This window comes from Halichoerus grypus, chromosome 13 (genome assembly GCF_964656455.1).
Source record: "Halichoerus grypus chromosome 13, mHalGry1.hap1.1, whole genome shotgun sequence".
In the NCBI taxonomy this organism is placed as follows: Eukaryota; Metazoa; Chordata; class Mammalia; order Carnivora; family Phocidae; genus Halichoerus; species Halichoerus grypus.
Window position 1 is genome coordinate 39,453,053 of NC_135724.1, and position 21,842 is coordinate 39,474,894.

The window sequence follows — 21,842 nt, forward strand, 5'->3', positions numbered from 1 at the left end:
ACAACTCCCACCAGGTCTTTAGGGCTAGAAGGTGCTGGAGCAATGGAACAGAGTCAAAGAAAGCATGTCTTTCATAGTAAGGGAAGCAAAGCTGGTACTTGGCGAATGCACTCTACTTGCCACAGTGCATGACCCATTCGTGTTAACATCCAGGGATAGAATGGCTCTATTGCATGTCCACCTGTTCCTTTTCTCCTAATTCTTCTCTTCCTCCTTCCCTTCCTATTTCAGTGTCTGAAGTTATAACACATACTTGTGCTCTGTCTCCAGCACATTTTGGTGGTCTTTGTTTCTTTCTGTGACCGTGAGAGTAAATCTTTCCCCTTCGACGATAACACTTACTGTGTTTCCCGCATTGTGCTGCAATTCTGGTGACATCTGGGTCACTTGCCTCCCCATATCTTAAGCAGAAAACTAGGTGGTGGGGCCCAGTAGAAAATCCTCAGTGGAGGAGTAATTGGTGTAGCCCTGCTACACTTGTATTTGATGTGGCTATTTGGAATTATGCGCTAGTCTTCATGTATCTTTGTAAAGATTGTTGAATACAGGGTTTTTTAAAACAAAACTTTGCCACTTAGGGTGCCTGGGTGGCTCAGTTGGTTAAGCGACTGCCTTCGGCTCAGGTCATGATCCTGGAGTCCCGGGATCGAGTCCCACATCGGGCTCCCTGCTCAGCAGGGAGTCTGCTTCTCCCTCTGACTCTCCTCCCTCTCATGCTCTCTGTCTCTCATTCTCTCTCTCGCAAATAAATAAAATCTTTAAAAAAAAAAAAAATTAAAAAAACAAAACAAAACAAAACTTTGCCACTTATTTCTCCAGAATATGAGAGGCTATTCCCTTCCCAATAGGAATATCCCGGGAAAAAGTAAGCAGAGTTCCAAATTTAAGAGGGATGTAGCCACTTGTATCCCTCAGAATTGTTGCAGCTGAGCCCAAACTGAGGGCGCATACCCAGCTCACTGAATGGTGACATTCTCACTTTTTTAAATTGTGCAGTGTGCCCTCAAATCAGAATGACCTGACAGTCCTTCTGAAGTGGATTATCCTTTTGGTTCATACGGTTATTCTAAACATATCCTCTACTTCGTAACATCATGGGTCTCTGTCCATAATCTAAATTTTCTGGGTGCTGGCTAATTGGTCTAAAATATTTACCCAGAAACACTCAATAAGCTGGGTTTTTTCCCCCTTCTTTAGAAGATGCCATTTTGGAGAACAATAATGGAAAGACTTTATATTGCATAAAATTCTATAAATAGAAGGTTTGAGTCCCAGACTGCCCGGGTCTACACACTGAATTACAAGTCATTATCAAAACTGCACGATCACGACTCTTGTAAAACCATTTATGCAGCAGTATCCAACCTGGGGACTCCAGAACCCAGGGATTAGTATCCTCCCACAACTTCAGTAACAGTAAAAAAGTATATTCACTCTTGCTTGGTTATTGACATGACAGCAATTCCTGAGGCTCATGAAAAAATAAAATCATAAAAGGAACTAGGTTGTGAGCACTGGTTTAAACCAGTTATCACTGCCGGACTGGTGAAGGGTTTGTCAACCATGGTGATAGACAGGGATGCCCCATAGCCCCCGAGAAACTAGGTGCGGGGATTTGTTATAAGATGGATTGGTAGCATACTCTATATAAGGCTGAAAGTCCATCATAAATAAAGCTCCTGTGGTGGAGCATGCTGTGTTGTTGGTATTTGGGAAAAATAAGACTCACAGGGTGAATTTAATGCCACATTTGACTGGACCTAGTCCAATAGGTGCTTGGAAAAATGGACTGAGCTATACAGAAGTGAGTCGGAGTATCTGATCTGCCTCAGACAGGCTGAACAGTTGAAGAAATGCCACACATCCCAGGAGTCTTCATTTCCCCTTCTCAGTGGCATTTATAGAAGCAGGGAGAGAAGTGGTCTGCCCCACTATGTAGATAATTAGAGGCATGTAACATCACTTTAAGACCCGTGGATTTGAGGGGTGCCTGGGTGGCTCAGTTGGTTAAGCATCCAACTCTTGATCTCAGCTCAGGTCTTGATCTCAAGGACGTGAGTTCAAGCCCCGCGTTGGGCGCCATGCTGAATGTGAAGCCTACTTAAAAAAAAAAAAAAGGAGCCACGGATTTGAATCCTCCTCACCCTACCACGTAGTAGCTTCATACCTTTGGCAAAATATTTAACCTCCCTGAGTCAGTTCCTGTGGGGAGAATAACAGCTTCTTCATTGCATTGTTGTACTGTACAAAGTACTTGGCACTGTTCCCTGGCACTTGGTAAGCATTCAGTAAATAGTAGCCGTAACTCAATATGGGACAGATTCCAATTTAGGGTCAGATGGAAAATGATTTTTTGGGAGGTTTTTTCCCTCAGTCCTTTCTTAATGAGGGTATAAGGCCTCTTCAAAGAGTCAAGGAGGCTGACGGGAACAGGCGCATCTCCCTCCATAGTCAGCCCAGCACCCAGGCAGGGGCCCTTTGTCCCCACATTCCAAAAGCATGTGTGATAGTTTCATTTTACTGGTCTCTGAGATATTACAAAAACCTAATTGGGTTTAAAAATAACAAAACATTCTTCCCATCTGAGGCGCGATTATTGCTAATTAAAATATCCATTTGATAAGCTAGGTGTTAATGTTATAGTTACCCAGCTGTGGGGCCAGATTTGTACTCGTCGAAGAGGTACAGAAATGCTCAGCATCCTGGACCCCAGTAATGTCGAATCCTTTCATGGGGGCAGTTGGGGTTTTGAAGAGCTTTGGAGCACCTGGGAAAAAGCCACATGTAGCCCTAAGGCTGCAAGCTCACGTCAAGAAACTGAAATTCCCAGACAAACCTGAATAGAAATATTAAGACTAACAAGTTGCTGGGACGCCTGGGTGGCTCAGTCGGTTAAGCGTCTGCCTTCGGCTCAGGTCATAATCCCAGGGTCCTGGGATCGAGCCCCACATCGGGCTCCCTGCTCAGGGGGGAGCCTGCTTCTCCCTCTGCCTGCCGCTCCCCCTGTTCATGCTCTCCCTCCCCCGCCCCCGACAAATAAATAATAAATAAATAAATCTTCAAAAAAAAAAAAAAAAAGACTAACAAGTTGTCTTGGCAAATTCTGTTCCTCAGCATGGCTAGGCTAGGTCACGGTGTAACCCGGTGTCACCACCTGGAGGTGTCCACCCTACAGAATTAGGGACCTCATGTGACTACCAAAGTTAGGAAAAAAGCTATAAAAAGATGTTGTTTATAAACTAAGGGAAGTGGCTGTGAAAACTGATTTGACTGTGAGTTTTTATTTTATTTTGTCTTTGGGCTTTTGCCCGGTATCAAATGTTAACATTAGAAAAGGCATTAAAAGCCCGATTTTCTTAAATAAATCTGACATGGTAATATTCAGGTTTAGATACTAAAAAGATTAATCTGGAAGTGACTATTTATTTTTCAAAGTAATTGCTCTACAAAAAGATTCGCTCAGGATTCCACTAATTAATGAGGTCTCCTAAGGCATTTGACATTTAATTAATTTTAATTACGACTTTTGAGGAGTACTCTGAGAGCAAGCCATACCTACATTCCCATTTGTTAATTGAAATAAGGACTAAATTATTACTGTGTTTTGGTAATTTTGAAACTAATTGCCTCTGGTTTCGTGTAGATTATTTGTTTTTAAATGAAACCTTCTAAACCAAGAAGTGTTCTTCTCCTGTGTCCGTTTGAAAGTCTCAATGATGAGAATGCTAATAATTATAATATTCTGTGGGATAGCTCTTGTTTTCAGATCTGCACTCTTGAGTACCATTTGCACAAAATCACATTAATGTGAAGGTTATATACTGTTTAAATAGATCTATCATGTATTATACTCCTTGCTCAGAAAAGGGCTTTATTCTCTCCCCCAGTGGCATATTCCTTCTTCTGAGTCCATAGAAGCACCCTAGAATTTAAACAAGTATTCTTTTCAGAACCACTTGCCCTTCTTGCCGCCCAGTAAGTGGCCTCCGCCTTGCCTCCCTTGCCTGAGGCTTGGAGATTGGAGGTCATTTCAAACCTAGGTCTGTCTTTAGGTCCTTATCGTCAGTGTATAAAACTGGAAGGAAAAAAAAAGTATTCATCTAAGAATCAGGATTTTGACTGTAAATCACATCTACCCTTGAGTAATTAATCACATAGAGTTTCATTTATTGCTATTTTGTCATTATAAACTTTCATTTCTGTTCGGCTGAAAATATCCTGATGGGTATGTGACAGGGTTATGAACTCTTTGTATAAAAGCCTCTTTATAAATAAGATTTCTTAAGGCTGTAATGATTTTGTTATCTGGGAGAGGGAGTGTGGGAAGCAATATAAAATCCAGGGCAGAGGGCATGCACTGAAGGCAAAGTTGCAAAGTTCAAGGAAGCATGGTTACAAAACTCCTTTCTTTCGACTGCTGACATTATCCTGAAGTTGGCTTTTTAGAGTAGAAAATTCACAGTACAGGTGAGTCCAGTTGTAGATCAAGCTCACTTAAAGTATCTGGGTATTTTCTGAATCATTGTCAACAAAGAAACAAAATGATCCTTACCCCGCCTAAGTGATGCCTAAATCTCTTCGGTGACTGCCCACGATTCTAACCAGCATGATCTTTGAGACAGAAGATTTTCACCCTCAGGCATGTGATGGTACGTTTTAAACCACAGACAAGGGAAGTATATGTCCTTGTCAGCAGGTGTCTCCAGATCCATTGCCATGGATTTAAAAGTTGAGTACACTGCGATAAAATTGATTTTTCCCCCAAAAAGATGGCTACACGAAAGATGTCACAGTAAGTGTTCCATTTACTTTTCTTAAGGAGTCTCTTTGGTCCAGTTAGTGAAAAGGTATAAAAAGTGTTATTTCTTCCAGAGAAGACAAGTAGAGAGTTCCAAGAAATGAAAACTTTCCAAGGAATATTATACCAAAACCCCCCCATCCCTACACTGTGCTGTTCCATAAACACTTGGTGTGTCTTTGGTTTCTTGTATTCTTTTAATCCCTAGAAGTGTGAGAAAAACTTAATGTCACAGGAGAACTAGATCATAGGTAATGTATATAAAATGCTCTAATTATGTGTAACAAACGTTACATATAATAAACATACATTAACAAATACATGTAACCTTGTTTTCAAACCATGCAATAATGAGCTTTGTTACTTTGAATAGATTCTCATGCATTACTTTTAACGTGTGGCTATTTAGGGAGAAGACCTTCTTGTCCATTTTTCACAAATGATTGGTCCTTTACACTGTGCTCAGTTCCCTCCCAGCCACACGGAGTTAGAGCTGAAGGGAGCGGAGAGGGGAAAGGACAGTTAATTGCTATTCCCGGAGTCAGGAAAGCAAGTTAAACTTCGTGGACCGTATTCTGAAAATAAAGAAAATAGTCCCATTCTATGACGCGTTTGATTTCAACCAAAGATTGGGGTTGGGTTTTGACTTTGTTGACCACCTTCACTTAGAAACATAAACTTTCCTAAGTCATTCATTCTGTCGGGTGTGTGTTCCATCTTTGCTCTGGCTATTAGACAATAAGTTACCCTTAATTTCTTTCCTAGCTTTACAGTGGCCAGTGATGGAATGGCTAAGGCAGAAAGCAATGGAAAAATGTCTGTTCTCCTCTCCATCTTCTTAAATGAAGGGAAAGCATGGGTCCTCCTAGGAGTCAGTAAGCACTTCCAGGGGGCTTCCAGGTTATTATGTGTGTGCATGTATATACCCGGGCACATTTTTAAAGTTTCTTCCAAGCTTAGGGAGAAAAAAGCCATGCCTTCTTCAATCCACTGTCCCTTTCTAATAACCGCCTCTTCCCGTCTTTTCTAGTCAGTATTCTTGAAAAGAGTGATGTGCCCTCCTGAGTCCACCCTCACCTCCTGTTCTGCCTTTGACTCACTGGAATCTGTTTTCCAAGCTTTTTACTTTTTCTTTTTCTTTTTTTTTTTCATTCTGATTTCTTTTGCTTAAGAGCCGCAGTGACCTGCTAACTCTCACATATCTTCCAGACCTTTCCTGACTTCCTGACATGCTCTCATCCTTACACCGCCATTCTGCTGTCCTCCCCTCCCTTCACTTCTTTGATGCCATTCGGGCAGGGTTCTGCTCGGGGACTGGTAAAATAGAGTCACTCGTTTCCTCCTTCTTTGTCTCCTCTTCTGCTCATTCCTTAGGGGTTCAGCCTGCTTTGCTTCTCGTCTGAGATCCCAATGCCACCATCACACAGATCCTGTTGGTAGAGCATCAAACTCAAGCTCAGTATTTTCAAAACGGAACTCCTTGGCTTCTCCCAAGCTCTGTTCTTCCTTCTAAGTTTCTTTGTCTGATAAATGGCACCAGTACTTGCCTCATCTTTGAAGCCCCCAGACCCAAGCATCACATTGGTGGGGTTTTTTTTCATGCTTCTGTGGCTTTTGCACACTCATAATTCCTTCTTCCTGAAGACTTTCTCAGTACAACTTCCTATGAATTCATTCTTCTTCTGTCACCTTGAATAAATTAATGGTGCTCCTACTAACCTTTGCTCTTATACTTGTTATTACAGAACAGAATTTGTGTCTTGATTATATGTTTGTCTCCCTTCTTCCCAACTAATTCCATGAGCTTACTCATTTTTGTATACGTAACAGTAGCTCAGTGAGCATGTGATAGGCACTCAACATACATTTGAACAAATCAATAGCAAAATGGAATTAATGTAGTGTGTAGGAAAAGGGAAAGGGATGGCCATGTTCTTCAGACATTTAGGGACAGTGGAAGTGGATGGTGGCTCTGATCTCAGCTCTTAGTCCCCAAACACCTTTTACAGCTTACTTCAAACCCTGACTATTCAATTATGTCAGTGTGTTGGATGGCAGTCACGTGAATAGGCCTTGTACACTAAAGAAAGGTGACTAGAGAGTGTTCTAGAAAGAGCAGAACTCACCATTTCCGCCTTTCAACAAATTACCTTTATATTTAGCCCTGCGTCAGCAGTCTGCTGCATGAATGCTAAGTTTTCTTAATCCTGAGTAGCGGTGTCTTACATTTGATAAGAATGTAATCATTGAGCATTTTACGAAAGGGAAGGCCCTGCAGTGAAGGAGCAAGGATGAGGTAATTGTACTGGAGATGGAACTGCTGGAAAGAGGAAGATTGGTTGATTGATTTTCAGAGAGAAATTGTGTGTGTGCATGCGAGCGGGGGCAGGGTGGGTGGGCAGAGGGAGAGAGAGAGAGAGAGAGAGAGAATCTCAAGCAGACTCCCTGCTGAGTGCAGAGCCCAACTCGGGGCTGATCCCATGACCCTGAGATAATGACCTGAGCTGAAATCAAGAGTCAGACACTCAGCCGACTGAGCCACCCAGGCGCCCCGGAAAGAAGAGCTTAGACCAGAGAATTCATGAAGCAAGGCTCTGGGGACAGCAGGGAGCCAGCTCTCCCTGCTGCCACCTGAGTCCATGCTGTGTTCGTTGACGCTGTCCTAACCAGCAGGAGCCAGGAGCTTCTCTTCAAACACCCAAACTACTCGTAACCAGAAATGATCAACCAGTAGCAAAGGTCATGCATAATCTGCGACAGTAACGCCAGCCCGTCGCTCAGGACTAGTGTTGGAGGTTTACTCCTGATAATCCAGGTAACCCTCCCGTGCTGCCCTACATGTTGTGTTGGACAGGAAGAGAAGGACTCTAGTCCGCCAGCCATGCTGTATTCTGTAATATCCTCATTGAGAATAGTAATTTTTCGGGGGGGTTGACAATTTCCCAATTTAGAAATACCGTCATTATCATTTTCACACTCCTGCTATGCCCAGTGTGGTGGGGGTAGAGTTGAGGGTGGTCATATATGACAGGTCTTCTGGCGCACTTTTTCTCGAGATCGACACTAATATGAGGACACACAAAAAATTAACATCCAGCCCAAATGACTTATCAATAACAATTTCCACATAAAAATATAAAAGGCATTCTTACAGTATACATTTTAAAATAAAAGTGCCTTTTTGTTGTATTTTTTTGTGACATCTGTTAACCTCTACCTAGCATTCTGTGGGACATATTTGTACCTGAGGTGACGAATCCCCAAACTCTGTCATCCACAGGGTACCAGTAACAACAATGACAGTCCCTACCATTTTCACTTGCAGACTAATTGACTATACATGGAAAGTAAGTAAATATAAACAGTGTGAGCTGAGTTCAGAAGCAGTGACACGTACAGGTGGCCACGTGCAGTGGTCCCAGACCAAGTATGTAATGTTTGGGACTGAGCCTTAGGAAGTGGCATTTAGGAAGAGACAGGCAGTAACCACAGCAGAGAGGAACAGTCAAGGACAGGCGTGCCCAAGCGACGCTGCCTCTTTGGATGGACCTGTGCTCATATAGAGGAGTGGTGGGAGAAATAACTAGAAAGATGGAATAAGATGGAATAATTTCTGTGGCTACCAAATATAGCCAGAATGACTGCAGAAGCCTTCAGTGGGAAGCAGGGGAGGCTGAACTTTATCCAGCAATCAGAGGGTGCCACTGGAGATGGGAAGTAACGTGATGAAAGCCACATGCTGAGACTTTTACAAGGAATCCACTGAAAATGTAGCACTTGAAAGTGGAATTGAATATGAGGGAAACTGGAAATAGGGTGATTGGCCATCCAGTCTTGTAAATTGCTTTTTATTGTCAGATAAAATTCATTTCAAAAAGAACTACACTGGTCTTGGATATATATATTCCATGTTGAATCCAGTCAAGAAGCAAAGTAGAACAATTACTGTTATAAGGGCGTAGGAGGTAGGAAGTACGATGGCACAGTAAACCCTCACTATTTGTAACTTCTGGATCCCAAAATGTATATATTTCACCAAAGCGTATAGTTTTTCCCATAAACTGCATATGACTTCATTTGAGAATCTGCAGCAATAAGTTGAAAGTAATAAAGTTGGGGGCTCCTGGCTGGCTCATTGGTAGAGCATGCAACTCTTGGTCTCGGGGCTGTGAGTTCAAGCCCCAGGTTGGGTGTAGGGATGACTTAAAACAAAATCTTTCAAATAGAAAGAAAGGAAGTAACAAGTTAAACGTAACATGTAGAGAGCAGGTAGTCAGCTGTGCTGAGCGCCAAGCGGCCCTAACACACCTGCTTGGAGCAGCACAAGCTGGCCCTTTTGTACCTCTACAAAATTACACCTGAATTCTTGTCATGGGCCAGGTCCTTTTAAAGTCATTTTTGTTTTTGTTTTGTTTTCAACTACCTTTTCTCCAAAATGGATTTCAAATCAGCCTGATTCTTTGCCACTAGACTCACAATGACACCCGAACAGCCCTCTCCTCACAAGGGAAGAGAACCTTTCTCTGGCCTTCTAGTAGCATCTCTTCACTGACTCCACCCCATCTCCTAAGAGCGAGAAACACACACACACACACACACACACACACACACACACACTCTGTTACTCCTTTCAGGAGTCCTGTGGCCACCCCAAACACTTCCTTTATCTATGATATAGTCTGGAGTTTAGCTATAAACACTCCAGTTTGCCATAGCTCACCTCCCCGGGCCCTGGGCCCTACAAATGCTTCTTTCCACTACTTCCTCTCCACACCTCCTCTCATGTGGGAAACCTATTGGAAAGCTCTTCGGGACCGCCCCGTTATAGAAGAGGATGGCAGAACCAGCTCGAAGTGACCTTAGTTAGAAGAACAGGAAGAGGGGACTTCCCATAGGTCACAGGTGGCCGCTTTTCTGTGTTCCAAGACCTAAGTCAGTTACTTTGAATTAAAATGCATATTGTCATGGACATCTCAGCATATCATAATTGACATCTAGGTAAGTGAGCCCTAATGAAACGTCACAGTTAATGACTACTTCCAGAACTTAAAAATTTCTAAATCAAATTCAGCATTAACCATGTTCTCCTGTGCTTTTCTCTAACCCAGTATTGAAAAGGGACTGTTTATTTTAAAAATTAAAAAGCTATAGGATAGGCTCCTTATCTTACATTTTCCATTCCTGTTACCATAAGCATAAACAGAATCAGGCCCAGGTATAATAAAGTAACACCCATCCATCCTAGATTCTATAGATAGTCCCTAAGAAAGAAAAGAAACATAGTTGGCTCCTGTACAAATCACTAACAAGACGGAAGCTGACTCACTATCTTGGTTACTTATTTTGTAACCAATATATACTCCTGAAAGCCAGCCAGTGGGGTAACCCGGCCAGAGCTTTTCAGTGTCCTAGTTGATTCTCAGCTCCTTAAGAAAAGGAGACCCTCCGGGGGCGCCTGGGTGGCTCAGTTGTTAAGTGTCTGCCTTCAGCTCAGGTCATGATCCCAGGGTCCTGGGATCGAGCCCCGCATCAGGTTCCCTGCTCAGCCAGGAGCCTACTTCTCCCTCTCCCGCTCCCCCTGCTTGTATTCCCTCTCTAGCTGTCTCTCTCTCTGTGTCAAATAAATAAATAAATAAAATCTTAAAAAAGAAAAGAAAAGGAGACCCTCCAGTGGTGCAGGAGTTCCTGCACCCCCCCCCCCGCCCCGAGCCAGCTGAATAATCCTCTCTCTCTCTTCCTTATCCAAACCCATGTCCTCCCAGATTTTCTTTCTGTAGTCATCCACTATCTCTTTTTTAAAAACTCAAAAGGGAAAAGCCTACAGCTATTGGAGAAGAGAATCTGCTGCTCAGAATACTTCGTTTCAGCCTAAAGAGCTTTTCCAAATGAAAAACGAGCACCAGTGGGTCCCAATAGCCAGGGCTGTGGGTCCTCCGGGTGGGAGCAATGATCCTCTGTGCTAGGAAGAAATGCAACAGATGAGACTTTTTAAATTGCTTCCATTTCACTTAGAACGGAGGTTTGCGTGGTCATGTGACTTTCCGTAGCGTCTGGTTTTTTCTGGCAAGCGGCTCAGGTCTGGGAAGCCAGTTAGAGGCCCAGTGTGCCGTGTAGGTGTAGCGGATGCAATGGCACGTGAACCTATTTTATTTGGTCTTAAGCAAACCCAATACCAAAGCTAATGGAAGCTTGCTGTTTCATTGTCCTCATTACCCCAGAGCTGCGGGGACAGAAAGAAATTGAAGGCAAAGGTGAAAAAATTGTTGGAAACACGGCCTAAAAGCAGGCAAGGACCTTTCTGACGAAGTCGGAATTGGCTGTTTTTACCTGTGTGGCTTCTGGTAGACTAACAGAACCGGGTATAAACTGCCCCCTGCTGCCTGACACAGAGAAGTACATTTAAAAATGTCCGCTTCATTAAAAAGAACCCTATTCTCGAATGCCTCTGTGAATGGAACAGAAAAGGGGGGTGGGGGGGGTAACAGCCCGCAGATTCATACGAGCCATGGACCTCACAGGTCACCTAATCCTCTCCCAGGTGAAGCTGAAGGAAGTTAGAGGCAGCTCTCATGAAAAGTGCTGTTTGGGGTTTGGAAGTCGGCCTCACTACTCCATCTGCAGCCTTGTTCCAGCAGCATCCGTGACACCCGGGAGCTAGTTAGAAATGCAGGTTCCTGGGCCCCGCCCTAGGTCTACTGAGTCAGAGTCTGCCCGTTGAGAAGATCCTGGGTGATTCACATGCACACTTAGGAGTGAGAAGCCCTGCACATAACTTCAGAAGGAGCCTCCACCCTGGAGAAGAGCCTCCAGTCCCGAAGGTTTGGATCACACTGAATTCAGTTTGAACAGGGGATAAACACAACGCAATAGAAGAGTTTGATCCTCTATTAAGATCATTATTGCCTTACGTCCTTATTTTATTAATACTTCCGTTTTATACAGCTCACACGTCACTGGCCTTTGAACTCACTGTCGTTCACGTTACTGGCCACGGTTCAGTGGCAACTGGCGTTTGCCAAGCAGTCCCCTTGAAAATCGGTCTGTCCCGCCAAGTTCATGGCAGGCGTGGATTTGATCTCGGGCAGCACCTGTGTTTATCATCCTCCTCATGTGCTGCGGTCTTCTCGCTCCACCCCCCTTATGCCCCTGCCGTTACTGTTTTAAGAGTAGCAACTTGACCCGTTGTCAGTCTGTTGCTAACCCAGAGTGTTCTTTTCCGCGCCAGGTCAGGGAAGAGTGCCGGCTCCTGAACGCCCCTCCTGTTCCACCCCGAAGCGCAAAGCCTTTGTCCACAAGCCCCTCGGTCCCTCCTCGTACGGCCAAGCCAGCGCGGCAGCAGACTCGCTCTCCCAGCCCCACCCTGTCCTACTATTCGTCAGGGCTGCACGACATGTAAGTCTTAACGCCAGGGCACGCGTCTTCTTGTCGGCCCGCTCACCGCTTCTTGAGAACAGTGCCGAGGGTAGCTGTAGCCTGGGCAGGAGGTGGGAGAGGAAATGTTCTTTAAACACAAAAGAATTTCACTGGAAAAGCATGGTGGGGCCCCTGTTGGTTTCAAGCGAGGATGGAAGAACCAGTGTCCTAGGAAGAAAAGAAACCACAGTATAGGTGAGAAACTCCGCGATAAAGGCTGACTGGATTCTCTTTAAAGCAAGCCATGGAGTGCCACCAGCTCTCACAAACCAGCCTCTCGTTCTTTCCACTCCCACTTCTGCACAAGCAGACAACAGCACCTTCAACCGGGACCTAGAGTTGAAAGGGTTCTGTTGGCTCTGCTCTGCCTTTCCAACCAGTACGGGAATCCCTTCTTGACCGCTGCGGTCTGGTAGCCATTCGCTTCTGTCTGGATCCTTCCAGTGCTGTGAGCTCCTTCTTTTGCACTGCAGCTCATTCCATCGTTGGCAAACGCCAGTGATTTTTTTTGGTAATCTTTCCCTATATCTAGTTGAAATCTATCTCCACATAAGTTTCAACTGTTTCTTACCTCTGGAAAAAAAAAAAAAATAGATCCTCCCTGCTTCTCTTTGGCAGCCTGTGAACAATTTGAAGTCAGCTAAGATGTAAGTCTTCTCTTCTCCAAAGAGATCGCCTCAGTTCCTCCAGCTATTTCCCCTGGCATCGCTGCCTGGTCCCTCATCAGCCTGGTCACCCCACCTCTGAGCACACCCTGGCTTCCCTGTCACTCTTAAAATATGGCCCCCAAGTTGAAGGCACTGCTCCATGTCTGGTCTTCACCATGTAAAATAGCTCTCTTTTGCAGTTATTTTTTGTTCTCTGGACGTTGAAATCCTTATGCTAGTTTTACTCAGTTGAATAGAAGCCAAGGCAAGCATTGTGTTTGACGCATTTCTTCTCACCTCAGACTTTGGGATGGAAATAGAGTCATAGGTGCTGGTGCTGTAGTCTTGTCACATGGCCCAAGGATGACGGGCACGAGGCCCCATTTGCAGCTCTCACGCCACCCTGACCTGCTGCAGACATTACTCATCATTCACACGACCTATTGGTGATAAGCCTGAACATGGCTTAAGAATTTTTCTCATCGTGGGGCGCCTGGGTGGCTCAGTCGTTAAGCGGCTGTCTTCGGCTCAGGTCATGATCCCAGGGTCCTGGGATCGAGCCCCACATCGGGCTCCCTGCTCCGCGGGAAACCTGCTTCTCCCTCTCCCACTCCCCCTGCTTGTGTTCCCTCTCTCGCTGTCTCTCTCTCTGTCAAATAAATAAATAAAATCTTAAAAAAAAAAAAAAGAATTTTTCTCATCGTAAAGATCCAGACCCACTCACAGTGATTTTCTTGTTAGTTAAATTAAATATATATATATATTTGCCACCTCTACTATAACCTTTTAAATCATTATAATTCATATCTGTGTAATTATCGGTGAATTTTAGTAACTTAAAGACTTTTTTTAAAACCTGGTGAAGTTAGCAGATACTTTATCGGATTCATGATAAGAAATACTGTATTTTTCTTCCTAGCTGTCCTTTTCTACTCAGAAGTGACATCTGGGGGATAAGGGTCGGCTCAATATTTGGCTTCTACTTTTGACTCACCTCCCTTTCTATGTTTGCTCTTAAGCAGCGTTCCTAAAAGCGACACAAGTCCTTCCGAAAGTGCGCCTGTGTCCTGCTATCCCTGCAACCGCGTGAAAACTGATTCTGTGGACCTCAAGTCCCCGATGGGAAGTCCCTCTGCTGACACGCTCTCCTCCAGGCTCTCGTGGCCCAACCATTATTCGGGAGCGTCGGAGAGCCAGACCAGGAGCGACTTCCTGCTGGGTCCCAGCAGGAGCTACAGTTACCCGCGACAGAAGACGCCAGGCACACCAAAGAGAAACTGCCCAGCACCCTTTGATTTGGACGGCCACGAGCTCTCGGCCAGTCCCCCTGGCTCCGTCACTTCAGAATTCAGCGGCAGCATCTCTGCCTGTCCCAAGTCGGCCAGCTACTCTGTGGAGAGCACAGATGAGAAAACTCTGGCTGCTGACACAACCAAGCAGAGTATTTCGTGCCCTGCCTTACCCCCCAGGGCTCCAAAACCAGTGGAAGAGAAAGCCGCCTCGGACACTTCTCCTTTGCCTCTGAAAATTGATGGTGCTGAGGAAGACCCCGAGTCTGGGTCACCGGACCTCTCTGAGGACCAGTACTTTGTTAAAAAGGGCATGCAGGACATCTTCTCCGTCACCTACCCTTTCTCATCTCCGCTCCACCTCCAGCTGGCCCCCAGGTCCTGCGGCGATGGCTCCCCGTGGCAGCCGCCCGCTGACCTGTCGGGACTCTCTATAGAAGAAGTGTCCAAGTCGTTACGGTTTATTGGTTTGTCTGAAGATGTCATATCATTCTTCGTTACTGAAAAGATCGATGGGAATTTGCTCGTTCAGCTGACGGAAGAAATCCTCTCCGAGGATTTCAAATTGAGCAAACTGCAGGTGAAGAAAATAATGCAATTCATTAACGGCTGGAGGCCCAAAATATAGCCAAATAACCCCAGCTAGCATTGAACAAAACGGACAAACGTGTGTGCTAGAAGGGGTGGGCTGGGACACAATTCCATGTTTTTTGCACTAAAAACCTTCTCTGTAAATAGGGATAAGAGAAACTCTTACTATGCAGATTATGTTTTTGAATGGTGAACAGGCTATTTTGTACATCAATAAAAATGCTGTACAGAACACTTAGAGGTGTGCCTTGTACATCACTCAACAGCTGCTCAAAGACAAAAGGCATGTTCAGAGAATTAATTCTCACCCAAGTAGGTTTATGCGAGAAGGTATGATATTTATTACAAAATAGCCAAAGCTGAAAACCGTAAGAATCAAAAAAAACAACAAAACAACAAAAAAAAAGAACTTAAAAAAAAAAACACTTTTTGAACAACAGTTCTCTCCTTTGGGGGAATCGACTTTAGATAATTAACTATTCTGTGCTCTGTCGTTTGGATTGCTCAGTGCTAATTGTTTTACTCTTGTGCCTGAAAATGTTAGTGATATGAAATGACACTTTACTGTGTGTTATATGCTTGGTGGGGATCTTTTCATCAAAAGGCATTTTCCAAAAGTCACATGTTGATAGAGGATGTATGAAATAATATAAATCATGACCATAATAATTTATCTGTAACTGCTGCTAATTTTATTGAGCAGTGGAAAAAAAAAACCCAGAATATATGCATATATGTGTATATATGTATACACAATACAAACATGTTTTAAACATCATTATTAGTCTGATATTTTAGATAACATCTGTTCACTTTCAAAGATCCATTGAGGTTTGGAGCTGTTAACTAAGTTGACGCTCTTAGGAAGAGTGGACAGAATGATTCCAAAGATTCTCAGACCCCTTCCCCTCGAAGCTCAGTCTGACTCGGCTTCATCACTGAAAGCTTGGAAGAAATCAGTAGAGGTCTGTATTAGAGAATTAAATTTGATTGTAAGCCCATGGGCGGTGGTTTGCATGTAATACTTGCATGCCGATGTCTGGGAAAATGGTAGTTTCTTGTCAGAGGGTAATTCATCTCCAGTTTGAGGGTCTTCTTTTTTCCCCGTTGTCTAACAGCGAGAGGTCTGAAGAGCATTTCTCAGAGTGTGTTAGGTGTTCTCCACACGCTTGTGCTTCAGGAGAGCTCAAAAATCAGACTTACGATCTTCATCTTTTGAGTAATTTTTTATAAATATCAGTAAGTACACTTGTTTCGTTCATAAGCCTCTTCTTTCCTCTCGTCCAAAGAAAATACATTATTACCATACTTTTATTCCAAGAATTCCAGGACATTATTCTGACGGTTCTTGACAGATGTGATTAAAAATTCCAAAACATGGCCTCATCATCATTGTTGACTTTTTGAAGGAATGTAAATCTTAGAAAAGTTCTAGTTCTCCAAGCAAGCCACCAGCCCTAGCCCTGCCTCCCCCCCAGTCTGATTCTGGATGTGCAGACATCTGTGACTGAGGTCAGCCCACCAGGCGTCAATATGACTTGCAGGATTGGCTTCTATCTTTTTATCCAGTCTTCCTGCTCACCAAAATACCTAAACAAAGGTAAAGACAAGACCCACGATAACGCAACATGCAATATGCAATATGGCTTTATTTCTTGACATTAAAGATGTTCTTAATCCATCTCCTGGTTTAGAATTGAGGTGAATTGAACCTCTTCTCATTTTCCATCCTAAATCTTTTTTTTTTAAGGCATTTTTTTTTCCTCCCTTCACACATCTCCCAAAATGTAAATACTCCCAGTAAAATGCATCCCATAAGGAAAACTGGAGCGCCCCTTCAGAAGTAATTGAAAAATGTATATGGAAGTTTCCGGTCCTGCACTCACATGACATGAGACCCCTCAGTGACTTTCATGTTTAAAAAAACATCCTTCTGTGTCAGCAACCACTTCCATGGCAACATTAACCTCTCAGCACTTTCTTTTAAAATAAAAACAGAGGATGCAGTTGAAACGCTGCACGTTTTTCTCTAGCAAATCCTTGCTGAGTCTGCTTTTAAGTACCTGACCCTTGGACACAATTCTCAGATTCCGGTGGGAGGAACAGAGCAGGTTTGGGTTTACTATGAAGGCTGCCCCACATAAACAGCTGACTCCTTTTATGTTTCTCTTTTTATGTTTTATTTTGCAAAAACTTGACACAAATAGTTTCTGGTTTTTGTCCTGGCATGTGTCCATCGAGTTTGTATTGGTGGCAATATAGAGACTACTTGGGGGCAGGCGCTATGGCCTTTGGGTCATGTATTCAAATTTGTTGAGCACCTTTTATTGCCAGGCACTATGCTGGTATGACTCGACAATGCTGAAAAAAAAAAGCCCTCTTGGAGCTCATGATGTTTATATTTAAAATCACAGTTGCTGAGACTGCATATGTGTGAGAGAGACGGGAAATCTTCTGGGCAGTTGGATGTATGGAGAGTTAAGTGTGTTCTGTCTTCAAAGAATCACAGATGGAAGAAATGGCAGGCTTTATTAAAGGGGTAAGAAAATCAACGCCACGTGATCGTGAAAAGTTAGAATATGTTAGAGGCTGAAAGTATCTCGGACTCCCACTGGCTAATGTTCTCTTTTACCGATTAGGAATGTTTTTAACTGTGATAACTATCTTCTGGCATCTCTAAAGGCTTGTTGACTTTTTGAAGGAACAAGATACATATAGTTGCCATTCCTGAGCTGAACACTTTGTAGAGGACCTTGGCACCCTGACTAGACGAGGCACGTAGAGGCAGAGAGGATCACAGCAAGAGACACAGTGCAGGGACGGGGAGGAACCGGCCTTTCCCTGCTGAGAGCTGCAGTTTCACAGTGAGAAATGATGTTCTAGAGATCCCCAGAAGCAGAACTTTTGCTAACACAACCAGGTCAAGACTGAGCATATCTGGCAGGTTCCCTGCAGTCAGTGCGGTGACCGTGGGGCTTGGGGGAAAGTGTCTGTCCAAACAGGACCCTCCTTGGAGTTTAAATTCACGGCCCCCATCAGAAAAGAAAATCAGGAATAAACCAAACCAAGCAGCTAAAGTGTAGAATATGGACCTAACTCATGCTGGAAGGGAGAACTCACACAATCCCGGACCGATTCTTTGTCAGAATCTTGTAAACGCCGGCACGTTTCTCCTTGAAGTTGAGCTGCTCAACTTTATGAACTGTGAAATTTACATTTATACTCTTTCAACCCACATATACCGTTCAAGTTTATGAAGTTTCAGCAAGCTGCCCATTCGACTAAATTGCTATGTTTATTCTTGTCTCATGTAGAAATAAAACAATCTTATGGGAAACTGTTATGACAATCCATTCCAACTGTTTTCACACATAGGCATAAACACCCTCTGCTCACATTCCAGAACCACCTGCACACCATCCATACAACTCCTTGAGAAGTTCAGGGGGTAGATGTGGATAGATAGAGGGTCCTTCATTTTCCAAACACTTTGTGTAACAAGTCACTACTCATCATGCCTAAAGAGCATAAAATTAACATTTTGAATAACAAACTGGAAAACAAAACCATTCTCCAAAGTACCTCGTGAACCATTCAAAGGAAATTTCAACGTCAGTCCCCCAGAAAAGTTAAATCTGCTATTGGACACACGAGACTTTCAGAAACTATGACCATTCTATCAATTCCCACTCTTTATCTAGTAATATAAAGGCAATGGGCTGCTAGGGCAAAAAGAGTAAAATGCCTAGAATGCAAATGATGGAAAGTAGGATTTTTTATGCTGTGGGGTTGTAATAATGTGGAATTCTCATGGCCCCTTCTTGTCAAGTCACATTGCAGTTTAGTCTTTAAAACTTTAGTCTTTAAAACTTGTGTTTTAAAATTGATCTCATTGTGAAACCATGAAACAAGGGGTAAACGTGATATCAGTTAAAACTATGTACAAATATCTTCTGTAATTTTGCTGCTCTGTCTAATTTTTAGGCTATGAATTTTGTAATGAGCTTATCAGATTATAAATTTCCTTTGTTTACAATCTCATGTATTCGGGCTCAGATCATTTCTTAGCTATCAACCTCTTCTCCCATTTTCATATTAAGTTCCATTTAAAATAATTGTTTAAGCTAAGCCTAAAAATTGAACTCAATTAATTAAAAATTGGGGGAGTTTTCCTTGATTTAAATGGAAAGGGTATATTCTTTTCAAAGAATTTTGTAACCGTCTTTATAGGTTCTTTGCTTGGAAAACCGGGGGTGTTAACTACCAGTTAACGGTTGTGTTACTTTCCAGAGCATTATCTAATGGGCCCAATGTGTACCTCAAGATAAACATGGTATGTTCTGTCTAAAAAAGTTCATTGTTGATTTAAATGGTTCCGAAATGTCTATAAATAAAGAAAATTTAAAAGTTGATCCTCTTGCAGTTCCTCAGTGAGTTGGACCTAGTGCATAGTTTTCTAGAACTCTCTTCCCCACCCTCATGAAGGAGATGAGAACGTGTCTGAAGGGATTCTTAATGCTGCAAGCCTATTCTGTACTAAGAGACTGAAGACAATGGCTATCATACAAAGAAGCAGCTGGGAGCAAGGTCACCTGATGGCACTCAAAGAAAACCCAGTACCTGTGTGGTCAGGAGTTAGAACAAAAGACAAATACAGATGAACTGCTGAGCTTTAAGAAAAAAGAAAAAGAAGTCCATGTTTGTGTGGGGAAAAGAAACAACACGCATTCCTCTCTTTTTGGCTTATACATGGTTGAATTTATATAATTACAGCCAACATAAGCGGTGAGAGATGGTGGGGGGTACTGGAGAAAGTCATGGGTCTTCAGCTTGCTGCGACATCCACCAGTGAGTTTTACAGAGAAGCTGGCAAATGGCAAGTGGGGGTTGCTTAGGAGAGCTTCTGTTTTACTCGAAATAGCATGAAATAGCTTCAGACCATTTAATGGAGAGGCTTTGGGGTAGGGTTAAGGGGCTGAGAGGATGAAAAGACCCATGTCCTGGGCCCCCAACAGGACCCCCTCCCCCAGCTTCACAATCATGCAGAGTCTTCCTGACTTCTTTCACTAGACAAAGCGTTCTCGATTCATCTTCTATTTAAGCCTTCAACCCTCTGTCCTATTTCACAGGGATAAAGCTTATAACTAAATCCATAGGTGGCTTGTTCCCTGGATTTTGGGGATATGCACTGGAAGAACGTGTAGCATTGAACCTGTAGGATGGGGTTGGCTAAAGCATGCAAGGATCTGTCTCAAGGTCCTAGGAGTACTTATATCAGACGGACACTAGGACATATCACTCCCCCAAACTGAAAATTGCAAAGTAAATTTGAGTTTAGAAATAAGTTGGGTTAGAGTCAAATATCTTGAGGTTAGAAAAAGCCAAATCATTGAAAAGAATGATTAAGTACTGGATAAATTCTCATTTCACTGCAATGAATTTTCCCAGCCCCTCCTTGCTTAGCTGACTCATACACTTCCTTCTGGATTTACCAGTACCAATCCCCAAAGCCAGTTAGCTTGCCCTCTGTGCTGGCCTAGCTTCTTGTCCCTTTGTAAGCTATAAGCTCTTCCTATCAGGGCTTATGTCTCCATTGTTGTGTCTTCAAAAGTAGATGCTATTTGGGGTTCTATTGAATGATAGCATGAATACCATCACATTCCTGCTGGTGGCCAGGCTTTGTGCCATCAAGATCAAGATAAGAATAAAGTTAAAAAAAAAATGACACAAATGAAACTTGTATTTATCACTAAGACTTCTGAGTAGACTTTTTTAAAAGACGGCAAGATATGAACTTGTTCAGAGGTCCCAGATCGTTTGCATCATTTGCCAATGAATTCATTTTCTTCTAACAGTTTAATTAAGCCAATGACTTCAATTCTTCAATGGATATGATTTGCCAATGAATTCATTCTCTTCTAACAGTTTAATTAAGCCAATGACTTCAATTCTTTAATGGATATAAAACGAACTAAAAAAGATCAGTATGTGCCCATCGACTTGAGTGAAATATTGGTTCTAAAAGACACAGGCAATTGAGTAGTAGATATGGTAGAGTGACCAAGCCACAATTGATCTTAGGACTACCGGCAGTGGGTGAAAATAAGGAGTCGGGCGCCTGGCTGGCTCAGTTGGTGGAACGTTTGACTCTTGATCTCAGTGTTGTGGGTTCGAGCCCCACGTTGGGTGTAGGGATTACTTAAAGATGGAATCTTTTTAAAAGAAAGAAGGGAAGGAAGGGAGGGAGAAAGAGAGAGGAAGGAAGGAAGAAAGGAAGGAAGGAAGGAGAGAGAAAGAAAGAAGAAAGAAAGAAAGAGAAAGAAAGAAAGAAAAAGAAAGAAAGAAAGAAAGAAAGAAAGAAAGAAAGAAAGAAAGAAAGAAAGAAAGAAAGAAAAAGAAAGAAAAAGAGAGAAAAAGAGAGAGAAAAAAAGTAGTTTCTGTGTGCTCAGAAGCACAACTGTGCAGGGTATAGAAAAACCATCCATGGACAGATCACAGAAGTTTAGAGCCAGAGGGAACCTTGAAAATGGTCTGGTCCAGTCTCTTAACTTTATTTTAAGTAATCTCTACAGCCAATATGGGGCTAAAACTCACGACCCCAAAATCAAGAGTTACAAGCTTTACTAACTGAACCAGCCAGACACCCCCAACCTCTTAACTTTATAGGAATGAAGCACATGGAGGGTAAATGACTTCCCCCAGACCACATAAGGTTTGTGACAGAATCAGAGCTAGAAATAAAGTCTCCTGATTCCCCATTCTGTATTCTCTCTCTGTATTCCCCTATTACAACACTGTCTCCCAATTTCCTTGACTTTTATCTTTTTAAAATAATATTTAGATTTTTTTCTTAGGGGGGCACCTGGCTGGCTCAGTTGGTAGAGCATACAACTCTTGATTCTCAGGGTCATGAGTTGGAGCCCCATGTTGGGCATAGAGATTACTTTTTTAAAAATTAATTTTTTTAGTGCAAAGAATTTCCTATCATGGTCCTCCAACTTGTCTTCAAGTCAATGTCTTCTAAGATCTTGAACTGATGCTGCCCAGGCGGTGCTCGCTGAAACTCAAGAGAAACCTCTCCTGCTTATAAAATGGAGGCTCTGA

The 21,842-nt window shown here is 43.0% G+C and overlaps 1 protein-coding gene across 3 annotated transcripts in view; it reads left to right on the forward strand.

Moving 5' to 3' along the window:
* The window catches only part of GAREM1 (GRB2 associated regulator of MAPK1 subtype 1), a 196,263-nt gene extending 177,115 nt beyond the window's left edge, over positions 1-19,148 (forward strand). For 2 of the 3 annotated variants that reach the window (XM_078060464.1, XM_078060462.1), the window contains 2 exons: positions 12,024-12,190; positions 13,878-19,148. In XM_078060464.1, the coding sequence (XP_077916590.1) occupies positions 12,024-12,190; positions 13,878-14,775 (1,065 nt within the window). In that variant the 3' untranslated portion in view covers positions 14,776-19,148. The remainder of the gene's footprint in view (positions 1-12,023; positions 12,191-13,877) is intronic. The other variant, XM_078060463.1, reaches the window with a different exon arrangement.
* Positions 19,149-21,842: the final 2,694 nt, after the last annotated feature.